The 22,926-nt window shown below is 28.4% G+C and overlaps 1 protein-coding gene across 1 annotated transcript in view; it reads right to left on the bottom strand.

The window, feature by feature from the left end:
- Nucleotides 1-22,926, bottom strand: part of LOC121124016 (neurotrimin) — a 212,192-nt gene that overhangs the window by 156,391 nt on the left and 32,875 nt on the right. Inside the window, exon 2 of the mRNA XM_040719111.2 lies at nt 13,595-13,653. Within this exon, the coding sequence (XP_040575045.1) occupies nt 13,595-13,634 (40 nt within the window). The 5' untranslated portion in view covers nt 13,635-13,653. The remainder of the gene's footprint in view (nt 1-13,594; nt 13,654-22,926) is intronic.

Below are 22,926 nucleotides of genomic sequence, written 5' to 3'. Positions count from 1 at the left end.
CTATTAAGCTTTTCTATGCCAAAACATAACTTTTATGTTCCACATATGCAGCATATCAAAAAATACCTTTCTCTAAAAGAATTTAATTAAACATATTTTGTAGTAACTTTACTTATACAATTGAAACAATCCTGTTAGTGAGTGTGATTACATATTAGTATGATTTTGCATCAGAAGAGACACTAGGTAGGTAAATTGTTATTATAATAGAAAATCCACATATATTTTTTTTTTTTGCGATATATTATTTTATTAAATATTTTTCATTTTGTAAAATTGTTTTCGATAAAAAAAAACTGAAAAAAGTTAAGGTTTCATTCTAATTTCACGCTTCCTCACTATATTACTACTCACAATCCATTTAATGTTTGGTTTTAAGTAGTAATTTTTTTTCTTGTTTACTCACCCTTTCGGTTCTTTTTAGTAAAATAAACGACAAATCATTCTAATTCACAAATTGAAGTATTAATGAAAATTGTACAAGTAACAAAAAAATAAATTTGATTTGTACCACGGGTAACCGAAGATGTTCCAAGGTGGGGAAAAAATAACTTTAATTAGGATACAATTTTTTTACAAATTGAATAATTAGCATAATTATCGTAAAAAAGTTCTTTGAGTTTAATTTTCTTGAAAAAAAAGGGGAATCTCTAAAAGATGCGTCAAACATCTTTGTTTCCTGGCCTCGTCTGTTTGAAACATGCCTACTATAATTTACATGAGCGGACTATTCCTTGACTATTTATTATTATATAATTTTTAATTAAAGTGAGATGTACCATCAGTCAGTTTTTCAGTCAAATGTTCAACATTGTTATTCGATGAATGGTTCTGGAATCATTCTCGCCAGATCCAGAGTGAAATTTGTATTCACTTCCGTCCTTTCATAGTTCATTGCAGATAATATAACATCACGTCATGAGAGCTAAGCTGCGTTTTCTCCCCAACATTCTTCAAACTGTCATAATGACTGCATTGATATTCGATTTCTTTTTTTATAACATTCACCATATTAATAAAAAAAATATAGTTTAATATTTGCATAATGATTAAAGCAAATAGAGAATGAATAATACTTATTTTTTATCATATAATTTTAAATGGAAATAAAAGATGCCATTGTATATATGATTAATTATAAAACCATAATGTTTACATATACTTAATCAGTGCAACTCCATCTCATCAATTAAAGCAACAAAAAAAAATCAGTTGTATCATTCGACGAATACTACTAGAGCCTGTGAACATGCTTCTTATTCCTTTGAATCTACATGTAATTCCAAATACTTTTATGTATGCTTTTCAAACATTAAATCAGATAACATGCAATTGATTGTGTATCTTAATTATGTATTGCTCAGGATTTATTTGTATACTTAGCCATTATTAACTTGATGTTTAGTAAATTTAATTAACTGTGTTGCTTAAAAATAGTTGCTTTGTTTTCCATTTGATTTCTTAGATTTATTTTTTTATCAAATTTATTATTTTGTAGTTAGTGTTAAACATAATTGATGCATCCTTATTCAGGCCTATTGGAACTTATATGATTCGCAAAATTGGCATAAAAACATGTATTTTCTGGAATTTTTTATCAAAGATAAAAAATTAATGTGGTTATTATAAGAACAACAAATTGTTATTATGATCGTTCAATTGGTTATCATGGAATGAAATAAGTTTGGGTTTTTTTTTTTGTTACCTGTATTGCTAACATCTTTAAAAAAGGGTTGTTCGGTAACACAGGGTTAATCACTAATACGTTTTCTATATTCTGCGTAAATGTCATTGACGTTTGTATTTGTTTAATATAATTGTATCTAGTCATTTCAAAAGGTAAACATTAAACACATAAGATAATTTATTAAAGACTGGTTTTATTCGATGTTTTATTAGTCTAAGTAGAGATATGAAGTGCCCATAAAAATATGCCAAACTACGTACAAAGTATTGTTCTTGTACACGTTTGTATATAAATATGTGTATATATGGTACATACGTATACATACAACCAGTTAATTTGTTTAAACAATCATAATCATAATATACATGTAAAAGAAGTCTACATTAATACAAAGAAAAGTAGAGTTTATGAGGAGGGAGTCTTCTCTCCAGGGATCGTTTTTCTATGTAGTAGTTACTAGAGCATATCATACCCTCATCATTATTAGGTTGGTTCAAGTTCTCCCAGAGGAAGACAAATTTAGAAGGAGAACAAACATGGACAAAAAAAAATCAAATATTGTAATAAGGAAATGGGTAGGTTTCTGAATGAATCATTCAAATTAATTGCGGCTATTGCTTATACATAATATGTAATAATGTAGGAATTGCCGATTTGACAAAAATTGAATTAAAATATACAATCGTATATACCACTTTACAACCAAACGTCAAAAATAATCTTTCAGTCAAATATCCGTTTGGCAAATTGTCTTTCGGCAAAATATACATTTGGAAAATTGTCTTTTGGCGAAATGTACATCAACCAAATTGTGCTTTCGCAAAAATGTGTTTTGTTGAATCGTATTGAACCGAATTAGTATTGTCATCGGAGATGATACTTTGCATTTCACTAATTTTCCTTAGGACATTTTGCTGTAAGCGATTATCCGTCAGACATTTTGGCTTAAAGCTACTTTGCCTTAATAAAACATGTGCTAAAAATTATAAGGCTTACACAAGACTACACATTTTTTTCATTCAAAATTGGGTTTATATATCAATATACCTCATCTCTATCAAGAACAAAGCCATTATTCCAGCGCCAATCTAATGCTTCTATAAAACTTTTTATAAAAAGTTTAATATTTTGCCTCAAAATAGTTCTGCGTTTCAGGGAAATTTCTTAACAACAAGATTTTTTTTCGATATGTAAATAGCAATCCAACGTTGAAATGTTTTTGTTTTTTTTGACAAAGTGGTATCCCAATGACACTTTTTAAGCCATTACTTATAATAACAAATAACAAAAATAGCGTCCCACTTAGCAAAACAGCTCACAAATTAAGGAACAAATTGTTATGAAATTTTGACATCTGTCTTTTGACGATTGGGGCTAACTGAAAATGAGAGGAATTTAAAAAAAAAAAATGACGATTATTTGTGAAGATTGGACTTTTCAGTTCATGGGCGATGTGAAGCAATTAAGTTTGGAATATTTTTATTTTTGGTTTAAATTTTTGTTTAATTTGAAATTTGAATCAAATTACGTAATGTTTATGACAATAAAACCCGTCAAGATACCTTTCAGATTATTTGTGCAGTTCAGAAAGAGGGACAACGTTACATCTTTTGTGGGAGTGTTTAGTTTTAAATCTTGTTATTCCCCTCTTGCTGACTGAGAGCACGTTCTTGATGCTAGTGTGACCGGTACGGACCAGAACGGTAACTTACTTTCTTTTGTGTTCCATTTTCCACCTAAAATTATTTAATCCTACCTTAACTGCTGACCTCACTTTTAGAACTATCCTACCAAAAAGTTCGAACTGGATGTTTACATAATAACCCCAACAAATCCTTCTATTTTTTCATTTTAATAACCTTCCAAGACTTTTCAAACACTCTGTACATATGTAAGGATGATGTGTGTTAAATCTTGGCATGTCTGAGACAAACCAGCTCCCAGCTGGAGGGAAAATCTGTTAAAACTTCCCTCCAATTTCTCCTATAACAATTTGGTATTTAAAAAAAATATATTTGTAAGAGTTATAAATTGAATTTGCAGGAAATTGTTAGATTAGTGTTGGATTACATACATTTTGGTATAGATTACACAAGTTTTTTTGTTTTTTTTAAATCATCACTGTAAACAACATTTATCTCTTAATTTGTCGGAACCAAAGTACATTGTAAAAAAAGTACAGTAAATACAACATCTCTATGTACTTAAAATTTCTAAAATAAAGAAATCAACAAAGCCGTAGCAATAGAATAAATATTTATTTATGTGTTTTTGGATATATCGAATTAGGGGAGGATTACATTGATAAAGGAAAAGATCAATTCATTAACTATCTGCACTTGTGTATTTATTGATATAAGGGATAGTGATATAATATGATATATCATATTATTGAAAGCTTTTTAATTATATTGGTAGATAAATATTATATGTCTGTTTTTGCTTTTGTCACACATGGAATACAAAACGGTTGAACAGATCAATCTGAAATTTAGTGAGTAGGCATATAAAATAACCAGACATATTCCCATGAAATTTATTTTGTGACTCTGAAGTCATTGACAGGCTTTTTTTGACCCAAATATAGCTTCATTTTATTTTTCTCTTTCCATATCTCTCCCTATTTGTCTTCCTTTCTCTTTTCTTCTACATTTATTCTTTGTTACTATTCCCTCTATCCATACCTGAAAGGTTGAAAGCCTCTGCTAGTTTTATATATTAACTCTTGGTTATTGAACTGGGATTTTCCAAAACCCCAAATTTATTAAAATGTTTCTTATTCCTTTGAATCTACATTTTATTCCCAATACTTTTCTCTCTCTTCTTAAAAAAATCAACTACATAATCCACAATTTTTCATTTGTCTCGATAATGATTTATAAGTAAATTTTGCAAATTTAAATAAAGGTTTAGTGAATTTAATTAACTGTTTTGCCATAAAGTCGTTCTTTTCTTTTTTCATTTGAGTTAGAAAAGAACCCCAATATTTATGACTAGTGAGAAGAGAGGAGTTTTGTTTACGTATATAATTTCGAAATAGATCTTGATTCAAATGGTGATTGTATCAATGCAAAAATAAAATGAATTGTCTCACGGAGTTGTGAATTGTGCTGGTGATAGAATCCATCAAAATATCCTATTTATACTGCTGAATCATCACTCCTAGGTGGAACCCTCTTAAAATTATTTTCGGCCGTGTCATTAAACTTGCCCTTCCTTCAACCTCTTTTACTAACAACTCTATCATTGATTTGATTCCCACTCCATCTTAAACACAACTATATTTAAGGAATACATGCGTGGAGCCTATAAGACGTATCATCTTACTTCTTTTCATCAATACTACCATGATTACTTTGTATATATCCGCTAAGATATTCAAGGATCTTCATCTTCGATACTATTAACCCTTATTCACTCTGTCTATACAATAACAATTGTCATTTATGATAATATCTTATAAATTGAAAACATCGTTTATTGTTGTGATTCCACTTATAAGAAAAGTGCCAAACAGCTCCTATAAACGGACTAAGTCTTTTAGACGAGAACTAGAGTTTTAAAACTTTATTGAGTTATGTAAACTCATTACTACTATGAACCTAATGTGAGTCTACACTATATGAAGAGAATTCGCCACGGAATATCCATAGATTAAGTGTGTCATATTGTCTTAAGCTAGTGGATGCAGCCTTCAAACGTCATTCGTCTAATGAACTCAGTGTTAAAATTCGAACTATTTAATTTCGTTGTAATTAATCCAAGATGCTTGTATTTCTGAAATATACTAATTTTCTTTAATTCATTTTTGATAAAAACCGAAATTAATAGAATTTTAAATGTCTATGAAGAAATTATCTAACAAATTCTTTGACTCTGCAATTACCTATGTTCTTTTATTCTAATCGTTTGAGGAAAAGGTAGATATATAATAATAATCATGATAATTGTGTATGTTTGATGTTATTTCAGAATAAGAAAATCATATTGTAATAGAACTGAACAAAAATTATAAGTTAAATGATGGTAATATTGGAATGAATCAATTAATTATTTTGGAAAGAAACAGCTTCCCTTATATAATAATATATGCTCACATATTCTCTGTCAATCCTTATTTGTTTTATCTATTCGAATGTCAAATTTTATGATTAAGCTTTAAAATCATAAGCAAAAACTATATTTTGATTTTATTCTATTGCCTAATTTTTACCTAAATTCTTATATTTTCTTAATTTTATGAACACCTTGCCCAGTTTAATCATTAACAATTTGTTCTGGTAATAGTAAAATAAAAAACTATATTATTAATGGTTTAAATTTTAGACACAGGAGATATCAAGTTGTAACAGCTATGATGAATGATTCTTGTTTATCTAGAAAACAACCTGTACTGAGTGCAGCTTAAAATAGGATTATGGTTCTTCTTAAAAAAAAAAAAATCTTTGTCAAAATATCATTAATAAATTAATACCAATTCGGACTAAATTAAAATAAAGTTCGTTTTATTGACAAAACTTTGCACAGCAAAGTATTGTTATGAAGTTATAACAAAATGGAAGGGTGAGTCAAGAAAAATTAAAATATTGACTATTAAAGGCCACCCTAATGTATGTGTCCAATAATTGTTACTACTGATATTTATTCCCCATTATCCATTACCCCTTTTACATCCTTAGTTCATTTTAATGCAGGCATGTATGAAAGTTTCTTACCCATTCTTTTGCTTCCTTCTGTTTTATATATTTTGTTTTAAATACATTTTCCCCTCCTAAAACTTATTAACATAAATATACATAAGTAATTAATGAAGCATTTAGAGGAGGAATATTTTCTGTAGCACAATCTATGTAAAGAAAAAATAAAAGAGATTGTAGCAGCGCAAGAAAAATTAAAAAAAAAAGGACTAGGTTCTTTAAAAAAAAAATATATATTTTTTTTTAATAAGCTGAATATGATAAAGTTTTTGAATACAAAATCATATTTTTTTATTTTCATAGGCGAGAGAATGATAAAGGATAAATATAAACTTTGTCTGGTTCGGGAATATTTTTCAAACTTGAGAAAAGGAGGGGGGAATATAAGACTTAGCCAAGGAAGCCCAGATTTTATAAAATATATTTCACCAATTTTGATAAGTGATATATATGTAAAAGTAATGTAATTAATCATTACCACATCATTGATTCTAAAATTTCTGGGGGAAAAAGTGTTGTATCGACTGTACTCAATAAGTAAAGGGAAAAATTATGCAGTCCCGCATGTTTTCTTTCTTTTTCATAGTTGCAATCCCTAGTGGTCCATTGAAATCTGAACGCTTACTAATAAATTTATTATTAGTAATTTTTTTCATCCTGCACTTTTTGACTTTATTATTAAACAAATATTTATAACAAATAAATAAAATTATATTTTGTATAATCTTATTTTATGCAAGACAAATTTAAGGATATTTTTTTTAAGGAAATACAAATTACTAAGGGGACCTTTATTTTATTATTTTTTTAAATCACATAATTATTTCATTCTTCGATAGATTAATTTGATATATCCATACATTCCAAAAAATAACTCGCAAAGTCATCACAAAATAATTTTAACTAATTAATTTAACACTGGTGACAATCATTTGTCGTTCAAACAAACAGACAAAAAAAAAACGAGCACGGGCACATAAGAAACGTTAATAATATTTTAACGAAAATTTGCTAAAAAATTAAACTAAAAAGAAAAACTATAAAAAGCTTGTATTCCTATGGAACCTCTCCAACACTTCGTGGGATCTTAAGAGGAGGCAGTCCAGACTAGAAGATATGGAGGAGTTCTTAAATCTTGCGGCGTAGAGAATAAATAGTTCCTTTGTTATTAATCATTCTATTTTGAAGTGAAATTTATGTTTAGCTGTCGATATTTACAATCAATCATCAATCTTTACTAATTCAATAACTAGTGAAGTTTGAATTATAGAAATTAATTCATATTTCGATATATTAAAGGATAAATAATTAGTTAAAATACAATACAAACATGAGCTCTCTTATTTACGTACAAGTTGAGAAAAGGAAACTTGAACTATGTATGTGAACCACTTGTATGTGTGAATCATATTTAAAAAAAAGGAAAAGGGGAGTACATATCTAGGGTCGTAAATCCTTAGTATTTTTTAGTGTGGAATTTTTGCTATTGTTGTGGGTAACTTGAAGAGTGTTCATTTTTAATTTTCTGAACATATTATCAAAATCTTTTTATTGTGAGAAGACACAGCTTAATTGATTTGTTTTTTTTAGAGTTGAATAAGATCCTTGCATTAATTTTGGATCCACAGCTTTGGAGTTATAGTCTACAAAATAATTGGACTTGCTTTGTTTATGATACGAAATACGTAGTTTTTACGGTATTCTATTACTAATGTTTTTTATAATTTAACATATTAAACACATAATAAACTAAATAAATCTAAAAAAGATGGCAAAACAGAACAAATATATTCTCACAGTTTTAACAAAGAAGTGATTAGATTATAATTAAAAGTTATTTATGTATGGTTTGAAACTAACTAGGATTGATATCATTTGCAAACAGTAAAACTAAAGGTAAGTTAGTTCTTTGAGGGTGAGTGATGAAAATTCAACCGAATTTTTAAAATGATAAGTCGACAATGAGATTTTCTACAATTAAAAACCAACTCATAAATTTTTATCATGTTGAGTCGAACTGAGGCAATAATAATTCTCTTAATTGACACAACTCTCGTAAATAAATATTTCAATTAAATATGTACATATATTTTGAATCAGTGTTTCTTATACTTTTTACCTTGAACTTTGTTTGTGAAAATCATTGATCCACATACCTCACAGTTTGACTCTTCTCAACTTTGATCATTGAGAGATTAATTACAAGGAATAACATCATGGATTGATTAACTTAATCTCTTCTTTAATTATTGCCCCCAAAAAAACTTGTTTCTTTCAAGCTCAATACATATGATAATTACCATTTATAGAAGTTTTTTTTTTGTATCTTTTAGAGAAGATTAGGAAAAATTGCAAGTCTTATAGTATGTAAGCAGCAATCACCATCATTGAAGATATAATATACAAAAACTATTTTATCTACAATTTGAAAATTTGATACTTAAAGTTCTTCAATGTGCACCATGTGCATTAAGGTAGCTCTCTTTTTGTACTTATAAAATGAATGTGTATATTAAATATCTTTATCTTTTAAAATAGTGAAAATATTTCTTTGACCAAAATTGTAATACTTCAGCGACATTCAAATATAGTTAAGAAACTTTTGGTTAAAATTGTAAATTTTGCAACATTTGCCAATTTAAAATTTACCATTAGCGAGACGAGAAAATACTTTGTTTTGTAAATAAAGTACTTTGTAATAAAAACAATATTAAATATGCTAATGAATCATATTAAAAAGGATTAAAGTTTAAAGGATGAAAGTGATGGGCGATTAGTCGGAATCGCAATTGGCATCGGGAAAAGTATGTTTAATTTGTGATTCCGATTCTTATTTATTACTGGAATTGAACTGTATATTACATTTCCATGTTATGAAAAAAAAATTATGAACAATTTTGAACAAACTAAGTACAAAGATTTCATATGGTCACTATACGTCATTTTTCATATTTATAAAAATGACTTGTAAATAAATGAAATTTTACAAGACACTTTTAAAAGAAAACATGTTGTTATTTTTCAAAGTAAACTTACAGGATCTCTTCAAATATAATTTTTCTCAAAAGTTAAAAATATCAAAGTTTGAAACCCATGAACAGTTGTTTTAGTTTATTATTTTAAAGCCTGTCTTGACAGTCAATCTATTAAGAGCCCGGCCATATATACATTGCCCATGTTTCAGCGAAAAGTGAAAAAGCTGAAAATCAATCAATAGATATACTTTTAGTAACAGAAGAACATGAAAAATTGGTGTAATTAATTCCAGTTGTATATGATGGTAGCAATACAAACGTTGAGACTTTGTCTGGAATCATTAGAAGATTGGATCTCTTGATCGGAAGACCAGTACAATAGTTCATATGCCATCTACATATGAACAAATTACCCTTCAGAATTAAAAAAAAAATACTTAGATGGACCACAGAATGGACCAGGAGCTTATGAAGAACCCATAGGAATGTCTATCTACAATGCTGTATGAAATAATATCAATAGTTGAATTCAATCCCATTTAAGGAAAAATAATTTTAATTTCTACAGATTTATAGAAACATTTAAATTCAGATCAGTATTAGCTTTGTGAAATCACTTTAGCTATTCAATCTGGAAAAATTTCATCAAATTCTAAATTACCACACAAGTCATTTGTAAACTTACATATGAAGTAAGGTGGCTTACTAAAGCCAATAGAATTGTAAGATTTTACATATCTGAATCAAGTCCAACTAATAACCTTTTGGAAGTTGTAAGATTTATTTAAAACTTATATGCTCCGATGTGGTAAAGATAAAATTCAATCCAACATGTAGTGAAGGTACTAAGCATTTTTAATGTGCCATAACCTTATTGAAAGGATCTTGTTCCAATCGTCCAAAAGCTCATAGAAGAAATAGTTTTTTGCACATCATGAAAATATATTAATAACTGGCTGGGCTGATAGCGATTCCAAAGTTAGAAAACATCCATTGTAAAAAGTTATAACAGCAATAATTATATAAGACCCAAAAAGACAATTTAAAGTTTCTGATTTAACAATCGCTCAGTCCAATCATTTTTAAAGTATGATTGGTTCGTCAAAAACAAGTATTTATGTTCCTCCTATTTTACAATATCGGTACGTTGAAGATATTTAAAACAATGAAAAGATACCTTTACAATTTAATAATTTTCCTTGTCATTCCCAGTCCGTAGAAATAGCTGTGAGACTAGTCTATGAAGCTTCTACTGAAGGTTACAGAAATAATCAAGAGCATACATATATTTTTTCGACTCTGCAATCAATAAAATACACTTAGAAAGTTTAAAACAAAGGGTCAATATGTCGTACAAATGCTGTTTTACGAATTTATTGTGAAAAATAGTTGCCATGAAATATTAATTAAATTCTAGGATATTTACTACAGGTAAGTTTTGCCCTTTGAAGTCACTGTAGGTTGAAACAATGAAAAAAGGCAAAAACTCTTTACTTTGTAAACAAAGATACTCAAATGTATGTATAATTAGGAATTTTGTATAAAATAATTTTGAAATATATTGTTTCTATCTATAAGAAATGGTGAAAAAGATTTTTTCTAAAATTGTCTTATGAAATAAATAAAAAGTGACAAAAAGTTATAGATGCTCCGCGAATAACGAGCATCATTTTCTTACCTTTTCAAAAAAGAAACATGATTTTTTTTTGTTATTCTCTTGAAGTTCCATAGGGTAGCTTTAGAAAAACACTAAACAAATGTTTTTTAATAGTTTAAAATCATATCTATCATAATTAATAAATGCAAAATAATGATAATTTCTGTATTTCATATTAATTAACGAAATAGAGAACTTTTGTATCCTTTTCACTTTTGACCTAGATGTGCTACCTGAAAATGACATTGCAGGAAAATAAAGTATTACATGGTTTTTTTCCTTACCAAATCATAAATTTTTGGAACTAACTGTAACAAAAATAAGAAAAAAGTAGCAAAAAAAACCTATTTAAATTGTTCATACATACATATGTTCCCCAAATTACATACATATTGATATAAAAACAAATTTTGTATTCATGGAATACGTAAAAGACGAGTTCAAAGCTACTACATATGTATATACAGGAAAAAATATATAAGGAGTTATATTTGAATATAAATAATCTCCACAGAAACCCCACATATTCCCTGGAACTGACATCTCAATTAATACTCCATTTCTCCTTTAAAATTCTATCAAATATATATATATATACTCCAGAATAAACTTCTTCATTTTCACTTGAATTAATCTATTTTCATAGAAAAATATATACGTTTTTAAAGTACAAACATTCGAGACCCCTACAATTTTTTTTAATTAGTCGTAAATACCTCTTGTGGTGGTTATCTTTAACAAGTCACAATATATATTTTCAAATACGTATAATCTCTTATAGAATAATTATGTTAAAAAAACACAGAGTGCTTTATCTTCAACTTTCAGACAGTTAATATAAATCTACATTTATAATTTCTAAGTCCCTCTAACTTGTTCATTAAAACTTTGTCAGTTCATTTTTATTATTTTTTTTTTAATAAAAAGTAATTAGCGAATTATTTTATCTTTTTAATGAAAAATCAACTAATTTATTATCTTTCGATTGGTGCAAATTATATAGCGTTAAAAGAAATATAAATTTTTAATCAATATATTTTTTGTTTTAAGAGAAATTCATCGAAGTTAAGTGTTGACATTTTTTAATCCTCTGATAAACAATTATCTTTTATATTGAAGAAAAGTATCTCTGTCTGTATAAACACCAGAATCCTTTTATATATGAAAACCAGTTATCCGGTGCACCGGATATAGTGCTCAATGATGTATATCATAAACACATATTTTGAACTAAACAATATCAATTTAGTCTTATTAATGAAATGATTCCAGGCGTGTGCATATAGCATTGAAAGTGCATACAGGAGGCACAAGAAATGGTTTTCCGTGATGACCATCATATAATATTTTTTAAATAAGAAATAACAATGTAGTCGTATTAATTACTATTATAGGCCTATGCATATATATAAACAACACTGTTTTTGTTTATTTTTGTTATTCGTCTCTTATGTATTTCATAATTCAGATTTTAATTAACTATAAACGCTGGTATGTTTAAATGAATTTTGTTTGTTTTTATTTTTGAACGCTATCAAGACTAAAGTACTCATCAGTCATCCCAACATATTATTATTTTTTTTTAAACTCTTATTTTATTATTTCATTCTTGAGGACAGAACACATATGATTGATTTAAGTATTGAGTAGTTGCGTGTGAGTGTGCCCATAAAAAAACAAAAAGTAATACTGAGGATTTCTTTTATATCATTAAAGCTAATTTTGTATTTTCGATGACGCTCAATTTCTCCAGGCAATGCCAGGTACTACTGCTAGTATTGAATAAAGCAGAAAAAATATTATTCCAAATATAATTAAATAAACAATGGAGTTTTTAAAATATTTAATCAATCTCTTATTGATTATTTCCTGAATAAAATTGAAAATAAATCAATATTACAACTAAGTTGTACTCGTTTACACAAAAATTATTTTATAACTCAACCAGTATTATTTATGCTTCAAATGCACTACTTTGGCGTAAAATTAACTAAAAAAACATAATTGGTATATCTTTTCAATCCATAAAACATGGTGGATTTTAAATAGTTAAACTCCATTTTCTGAAGATGGGATGATTGCATAGAAAATATAAGCACACACTGAAACTAAGCAAATTTTTTTTTCCACAAAATATCCTAATTTTCATGTGTATACCTCTTATTTTTTTTTTCGAAAGTCGTCTCAAACCTATAAAAAAAGGGAAAGATACTTGACAACTTCAAATCAAAAGTTCTCAGATACCAAATTTGACACTAAAAACTAATTATATATATGTGATCAACACGTAAACTACTGTTTGAAATTTTGTAGAATAAAAATTTCTGTCCCTAATATAATTCAATTTAATAATCATTTATAAACTATTATAGAATTGATTTTATTAGCCTTCAACCCTTTTTTCATTGAATGAAAAATTATCTCTTGATGATTTATTTTTCACTCAGGTTTCAATAAATGTCAAATTTGATGTATTTAACAAATAAACTATTTGATGAAAGGATAATCACTTTTTAAATTTTATATGTATATTTATTATATACGTTATTAGTTTGTAAATAACGTTACGTCGACTTACCTTTGTCCAGGATAAGTAGAACCAGAATAAAAATGATCATTTTAGGAAATATTTTCGATCTGAAAAATAACAAAATAACATATTAATTTAAAAGAATCATAACTGTAAATACTGAAAAATATGACCTGCTAATATGTAAAAATAAAAACAATCAAAAATCAACATGGTTATTTTAACATTCAGAGGATTTTCTTGTAGGACAGCAGCTTAGCTGTCATACAGTTTTCTTGGATTATCTGCAAGCACCCAGAAATATACAATAATCCCACTTTGATCCTGGCAAATACTTACCCAGATATCAATCATCAATTTTACTCTGAGTCCAACAAGGACTCACTTTTATAAACCTGTAAAAAATCTCAGTGCTACTATAAGTATTTTGTGAAATAGGGATTCCTTTACACTTTTATATTCGCTCTTTTTAAAATAAAATAAAAACTATTCAGGTTACAACTACATAAAGTATTGCACTCGTATCATGTAATATTTTTATGATTGTATTTAGGGTCGTAAATTTTTAGCATTCGTTTGCGTTTATGATTTTCTAAGGTTGTACTCATTAATTTTTTCATTCTTCAGAATAGAACATGCAAGTACAAATAAATGCAACTACAACTATTTGTGCATTAGAATGATAGAGAGTAAAGTTGTGAAGTTATACGCGTGTAAGTACCCGTTGGATTCAGTGTAGAATTGAGGATCCATAGCGTAGTAAAACTCGTCTTTATTTCCTTCATCTAATAGGATGACTCTTCAAGATAGCTAAGCTGTTTTCCTCTCTAACATTGTTCAAATCTTCAGAGTCAATGTAATAGTTTTCAGGATTTGTCTTTCCCTGCAAAAGGTCCTTACCCCCTAACTAAAATATTAATATCCGCACTCATATATTAAGAATGGAATAGAGAGGAAGAATATTATAATTTATTCTATTGTATAATATACAAACGGTAACCAGTACCTTTATAACGCTCATAATGTGGAATAACCTCCTGAATTTATGATGTGCAGAGCTACAACTCTATTTATGATAATTAATTGTTAATTCATTATTTTTGTTAATTCTCTCTTTGGCTATTGGATTTTTTATACAATATCGTATATATTGTTTTTAGGTAAGTATGTTATTCTCGGTAGTGGTATGTAGGTATTTTGATTAATTAAACATCGAAAACACGTAGATCCTATTTTTTTTAGTTACATAGTATAATCAATATTTACCCCTTTTTTTGTGTGGTTGATATTTAGTTGGAGGTAGTTTTTTAATTTGTCAATTTATAATTTTTTAGACTACGTTTTTACGAGTATATCCCACTTAAATAACTTGGATGTCAGCTGTCAACAACGATTGATTGAATTTGAATAAGCGCTTTTTAAGTTGTGAACAATAATCATTAAATGATTATTCCAAAGTTGGAAATAATTGAGACTCGACAAGGGAACAACACGGTCATTTCTTCTAGACCAATTTGGAGTGAAACACCGCTCAAGATCAAAATTATTACTGTCGAAGTCTGGCGATTAAAAATATTATATTTTTTCTATACAGCCTCTTGTGCATTGTCATAGTATTTTCATTCTAAAAAAATATATTTCCTTAAACATAAAGGGAGTAAATTACACAGAATCAAAATTCAAACAAGTACTTGTTAGTTTTCGGGCCTTCAAAAAAAAAAAAAAAAAATCCTCGGGAAAGACAAAGGTAATGTAATTTGCGTTATTGAATTTCAAAAGTCTTATTGCCATCAAAATGACAGATTATGAACCCTTATCTGCTGAAGAGATAGAAGCTATTGTCATATCAGCTATTCAAAGGAATGCTAGCTTATCTTTAGTGGTTTTGGACACCTCTGGTCTGGATGTAAATATAGAGGCGATATTATAAGGTAGCAGTACCCGTTGATGTCTGCAAAATACTTAGACTCTTTAAAGTTGATTTTAAGATCTTAAAAAGCTATTAAATGGAAATAGTCTTACTATGGAGACTGTTGGTACTTTTAATTGTAAATTGCTTGTTTTATATTTTTCTTATTTGCTTTTGTTTCGATTTTTGCTAAAGTCTTCTATGGGTGTTCCAAATTCTGTCTGTTGACAGATTTTATTTAGTTGTTTTTGATTGGTAATATTTTATTACAATTAAGTAGGTTTTATAGGAGAAGGATAATTTAGGAACTAAAATTTATGTTCATTTATGTTATTTTTTTACGTGATCCTGTTTAATGCATTTATTTCTTATAAAATTTGTGAATATAAAATGGAAATCCCAATTTAAAAAAAAAACATCCAAAAACTGTTCCATTCGAACAAGTTTCATTTTTTTTTATAAATAGACCTTCATTACAAGAACGGTTCGGACCAAATTACTTAAAACTGTAAAAGTTTTATGGCAAGTCTATAATTTTCAGACCAAAACACCAAACTACTAAATGACTTTTAAAGGTAGAAAGATAAAATAAATATAACAAAGTGTCTTTAATCGGAAAAGTACTAAATTTATCATATTTATTTTTATTCAACAAAATTTGCAACTTAGCTATAATATACATTTTTTAAGTTGAAAAAAATATAACCACTCAAGTTGAAGACTTTGTGTAGCTACATTAAAAACAGTGTTTTTATTTTCAAAGCTGCTATGCTAGTAAAATAAACGTCAGTTACCACATCTATCTCTATGTGTACACAAAATTTATTTGTAAAAAAACTTTGCATTTTATAATAGTCAAACCTCCACAACTCTTCTTCTCAAAAGAACTTAGTTCTGTATTTTAAAAATTTATTTGCATGGTGATAAAAGTTTAGTAATTTCCGTACTTTTTTTACTCTTACAAACAAGAATAATTTGATAATTTTAAATCACAAAATTTCTTTATTTTTAAAAAGAGAGTTGTTGAGTTTTGAAGATTAAAATATTCCAACTTCTTAGAAATATACTATTTTTAGACAAAGTACTTGTAAACACATGATGGATGCAGCAATCAACATCTATCTTTTGAAGCAGAAATATTTAAATATAAAGTAATCACTTGTTCATGTGCTTTCTAAACTTAATTATAGAAAGTTGTCATTTGATTCTTCATTTTGCCTTATACCTCCTTCTTTTCCTTTGATTACCTCTTTAAGGGAGAAAAAGAAGTATTTTCTATTCAGGTACTAATAAAAGTACCTCAAGTTCGAAATATTTTTGCACTCTATGTATTAATGTATAAAAGATGTGCCAGCAGGCGAGCAGACATAAACTAAGAGGGAAGGGGTGACAAATTTCAATTCAACTTTAGCCCACCTTTTCCGTTTCAGGATCATATATTAAGCACACTAGAAAAAATAATTTTTAATTTCAAACCAACATATAATATTCACACTTTATTGTATCTTAATCCAAATAAAAAAAGAAAAAAGGCCCAAAATCAATTGATTAATAGCCAATTATTCCCAACTATAAGGACTATTCTTCAATAAAACAAGTCAAAGATAAAAAATATTTTTAATGCATATTCAATCCTGGTAGTACTTGATTAAATAATCAAAAATTAAATTAAATGGTTTAACTGATTCATTACGTGTAAAAAAAAAAATTCAATATATATATACAACAAAGAAATATACATTTTATTTAAAAATACCGCGACTTTAAGGCACTTAAATGATACATAAGAATCATCATAAAAAAGCTACAAGTTTTATTAATAGTAGTAGAAACTACAGAAAGGGACCCATAACTTACAGTAGCGTTTAACTACGATTTTATACCATGTCTCTAAGTGTTAAAATGTCGGAGCAATAACAAACCAGGCAACTCGTTTGAGATCTTCTCTGCGCCGATGTAATTGCCCAGAAGGCTGCAGAAACAGCTGTTATCTACATCCAGACAACATCAACAAGTTCATTATTACTACATATAGCCAAGAAGACCAGACACTTATCGCGCAACAATATTGCTGACTTTTGGCCTGCCTCCATGTGGGCCTTCTACAACCATGACTTCAACAAGTTTTTTTTGGATGCCACTCTATTAACATTTTCTGGCTGTAGATTTTTTAATGTTCGAACCAAAGAGCCTATTTTGCGTATTTTTATTTGTTATCAAATTATTATATTAATTGGTTAACAGTGTCATTTCTGCCATGTGCCCTTCTACTCAATTAAAGATAACCAAAAAACTTGACAACAATGTATAGCAAATAAGCATATGATCATAATTACATCATCTTAAAAAAGTTGCAAATAACTATGAACTATGAAGGTATGAAAAAAAAAAAATTGTACGAATGAAAAGGAGATTTGGTCCAAGGTAACATCTTCTATACGATAATAATATAAACTTTATATTAAACAGTTTGTTTTGTGGAGATGAAATGTTTTTATATATATTTTGGAACATCACATCCATTTTTCTAAGTTAGTACTTGCTCTTCTATGGTATAATTTAATAACGACTCTACTACATACACATTGTAAATGCAGACACAACATGGGCTTTCACTCCCCCTCTAAGTTTTTTTTTTTCGACTTATATCATTCTCATCATTTTTGATGAGAAATAAAATAATTACTATTGCATAAAAAATCTGTTAATGATATATTTGAACTGTCACAAAAAAATATAGCATTTAATGTTGTCAATTCATAATAATAATTAATGAACAAGCCAGTCATAATATTTTCCCCCTTTCTTCAATTACTTCTTTTAATCAAGAATGATCCCCCTCTACATACATACATAAATTAAGGTGGTCCTAAAAATAAAAAAATTACTGTTTACTTGTCTCACTCTTTCATTTTGTTCCCTTAGTGCAATATATTTTGGACTTTGTTTAATACTAAATGGTGGGATTCGCTACTAAATATTTTCCTCTTTATAAGCCGATAAATATATTAATATCTCCGATTTTTTTATAATTACTTAGAGTTATACAATCAACTAGTGTTATGTGAGTACTTATTTATTTGGTGCAGTCTAATCCTTTCTTTGATCTAGTCCTATCAATCCTTCAGGACCGGACATAAATACCTAAAAGTTTGAATATATGAAAACAAATCACTGGGTGCACTGTATATAGCGCTCCATGATGTATATCATAAGCATATATAATCTTGATCTAAGAAGTAAAAATTTAGTCCCATTAATGCGAAATTGCAGACATGTACAGATGGCATCAAACAACATATACTGTATATAATGCTCCCTGTAGTAAATCATATAAATATCTTTGATGAAGGAAACAGTAATGTAGCCGTATTAATGAAATATTGCAGGCGTGTGCATTAGGGTGTCCTGTAAATGTATTTTTCTGAGCTATGCAAACTGAATAGGCATTAAGCTTTGCATAATTTTACACCAATTATGACAATAGTAAAAAAAAATGTGCATCCTTTGGAGGGCTCTACCACTCTTCAACGTTTTGTAAAAACTTACCTTTTCACAGATTTAAATCATATGTCCAAAATAATACAAAATGAATATTTTGAGAGTTATTTTATGGTTAAACAAAGTTTGGACACTCGGTGGAGCGCAAAACCTCCGCTTATGGTCATTTTTTTCGTGTGATCTTTACCTTGGACTTTGAAATCCACCTCTCGGAATGTAAGGGCCTCTTACAGTGACCATATATAATCTTAGTATCAAGTTTGATCAATAGCGACCGTAACTTTTATTATTATATCTTATTATTAAGATTAATGGTAGTAAAGTTTTGTATCATTTGGAGGGATTTACCGGTCTTTGAATTTTTGTAAAAATGTACGTTTTTCAAATTAAACTGATTGCCTAAAATAATACAAAAATGAATAGTGAATGGTATTTTATTATTAAAATCAGTTATCCAAAATATAGAAAAAGGATAGAAGTAAATCGGGGATTATAATCCACGACAAAACTAAGAATTTAAACGTATTTTTGTATCCAAAATTTGGCATTTCTACTCGAGATTGCAATCTATTTTCTTATAAAGCCATCTCTAGAACTATCGTAAGTCAAACTTTGTGAAGTATCTGTTACCAGTTTAACACATATTTCCACTAATTGTGTGTGACAAGGAAAATCAACAATTTCTTATTTTTGCCCATGATTTGAAGGTCCTCATTAGCAATATTTTGAAGAACCGGTGGTGCTGTATCTTGACATTTGTGCCACACAATTATCTCAGTGGTGTCTCTTGCATAAAAGTTTACCTTAGGGGTTTAAATGTTCTGCTTTTAGTACTAATGTAAGTTCCCCTGGCTTTTTTTATTCTTCGCAATACCAACTCCCGAATGTTGTCCCGATCATCAAACAACATACTGACAAGTAGATTTTTCTGGGTGAGCATTTATTTCATTAATAGAGTCCATGGCAGACCTAAGATTTTCTGATAAAAGTCTAGAGCAAACAATCAATTAAAAAAATGCTTAGGTCCATCCTTAAAAGACGTTTTTGCTTGATTAGGAACCACATTGGAGAGTAGACTTTAAGCATGTAGTTGGAAAGCACTTGCAAAGTTTTTGATGGATTATTTGTACTTGTGTAAAGTCTGATTAAACGATTAGCAGTAGTAAGCCATTTTGAATGGAAATTTTTTCCCGGTTTACAGTTTGCCAGCTCAGGAGTACAGGAACCAGATAAAATGGCTTGACATATTATATATATATATTTGATGTGTACTTAGTTGATCGACCACAATTCTTCGGCAATTTTAGCAAATTACCAGTCACCACAAAAAAATTAAAGACAGTTTCATTTTCACTGCCAGGCAACCGTTTTTCAATTAGTCCGGAATATTCTTTAGGACCCAAAGTGCCACCATCCAAACTCAAAAATAAGTGACGAAGGCGTAACTAATTGACATGAAGCATAGAAATGCACCATTGTAATGGTCTCTTTAAATATTAAATCACGCCACATTTCCAACCGGCAGTAGTTGCAGTTCCGTCGTATCCAACAGAAATTATGCTATCTAAATTCCAACCTTACCCTCTAATAAGTTTGTGATCGAAGTAAAAATAGCCTCCTTGTAACACAACTTGGCGCTGTGTGTCCCAAATGAAATGATCCAGGTACTGATTAAACTGATATGTTATCTTCTATAACTTCTTTATGATGGTAAGGGTACCCTTTTTCTTATTTATCTCAGTTTTGTATTTTCGTGAATTAAAATAGACCTTCTAATAACAACTCCTACGAAAGCTTTTGAAGCTTCTACCCGCGCTTTAGATACAGCTCCGTAAATCTTGTTTTTAATAATGACAAAAGTTGAGTTTTCAACGGAAACTAAGCCAAAGTCAGCATAAACTACAGAAGCAACAGCAGCAGAAGATCACAGATTATTATCTAATAAAATAAAAAATTACAATAAAAGTTACGAATCGATTTTGATCAAACTTGATACTAAGATTATATATGGTCACAGTAAGATTGCCCTTACATTTCGAGAGGTTGAGTTCGAAGTCCAAGGTAAAGGTCACACGAAAAAAATTACCCTAGGCGGAGGTTTGCGCTCTACCGAGTGTCCGTTCTTGTTTTTATCATAAAATAACTCTCAAAATATTCATATTTGTATTATTTTAGACATACGGTTTAAAACTGTGAAGACGTAAATTTTAACAAAACTTTGAAGAGCAGAAAACCCCCTCCCTAATTGATGCACAATTTTTTTTACTGTTTGCATAATTTGTGTAAAATTACGTAAATTTTGACGCACCTTGTGTTTGCATAGCTAAAAGAAAAATACATTAACGGGACACCCTATAATATGAGTACTGTTTCTGTTTGATTTTGTTCTTGGTATTTTATGTGTATAAATAACAATCCATGTGCATTTTTGGCATATGTCTAGATTAAAATTAAATAAAAGCGCTTGTATGTTAAAATGAATTTTATTTGTTCATGATAGTGAACGCTCATTCGATTAAAGTACTCATTAGTCATCCTAACATATTACTTTTTTTCTCAAACTCTTATAATTATTCTTTCATTCGTCAAGTAAGAAATCATTTGAATAAATATAAGTATTGATTAGTTTCATTTGAGTGTGGACTGAGCAACACAGAGGAGTTATTTTTGATATTTTTTTTTAGCCAACGTCTAACGACTCTGCGTATTGCCGTCTGGGATTACAATCTTCAGTCCTAAATATGGGCCAACACAACACTTAGACCAATTGTGTCTGTAAGCATAAATATATTTAATATCGTTACTAATACTTTTACTGCTTTAGTAGCTTTTGTAGTTCCAATATTAAATCCTTATTAAAGTATAAAGAAGATTATTTTATATCTATTGTTTTACAGGGTATTTTATCTACAAAACACACCTTCATTTGATGTCCTTTTATTTTCTCGGTAGTGGTTAATTTTAATTTATTTTACGTTTTATTTGTGTTAAAAAATAAAAATGTCAACAAGTACAAATAAAGTTAGATTTTTAGTCAAAAGTTTAAGAGCCGACATAGACAATTCTTGAATGTGGTTTTCATCTTACTATTTCTGACACAGGAATATATATTCACCCGTAGAACCGATTCAAAGGGTAAGAGAAAAAAACAACATAGAGTTTGTATTTATACCACCTGAGCCACCCTAAACGTATTCAGCAATATGAACCATATTGAATAGAAATGTACACTTTATTTTTATTATTGTAATATTATTAGTCAAGGCAATGAAGTACTCGAAAATAATTATTCCTTTAAATTGATTCTCAATTAATATAATAGTCAAATAAATAGTCAAACGTTATTACTCCATACATCAAAATAATATGTAAATCATAAATAGTTATTTTAATAATAGTAATAAAATCATTTAAATACCTGCTAACTCATCAGTTTTTTACTGTAATTGTATATATATATATATCACAAATTATAATCATCATAAAATTAATGTGCTTTTCTGACACATCCTTTGTCTGATATGATCTTCTACAGACATCTATTTATCAAATATATAGCTAGTGCATTTACAATTTAAGGCATCATTCTATTGGTTGGCCATCTTAATTTAAGGCAAAAGACCAAATATGGTCATTGACACAAAAGAAAGTTAGAATAATTTGTCTCAAAATTGAACAGGGATTACATTTGTATTATTTAACGAACTATCGTCAATTTCTATAAATAAATAATACTTATTACCTCTTTATAAGCACCAAAAATTGTACTTAAAGTAAACAAATTGATCGTTAAATTGAAAGAAACATTGATAGATTTTATTTAAAATGTCATATCGGGACAAATATAAAACTCTTAAGCCAAATAAAGGTCCGAAATACTATACTTCAAATCCTTGAGTATCTTAACATACTAAAATAAGTTGGCCGGCGTTGCCCAAGACAATAAAAAATTAAAATTAATTAAGAACTC

Source organism: Lepeophtheirus salmonis, chromosome 9 (assembly GCF_016086655.4).
Source record: "Lepeophtheirus salmonis chromosome 9, UVic_Lsal_1.4, whole genome shotgun sequence".
In the NCBI taxonomy this organism is placed as follows: Eukaryota; Metazoa; Arthropoda; class Copepoda; order Siphonostomatoida; family Caligidae; genus Lepeophtheirus; species Lepeophtheirus salmonis.
The sequence above is the reverse complement of the archived record's forward strand: the minus strand, read 5'-3'. Positions and strand labels throughout refer to the sequence as shown.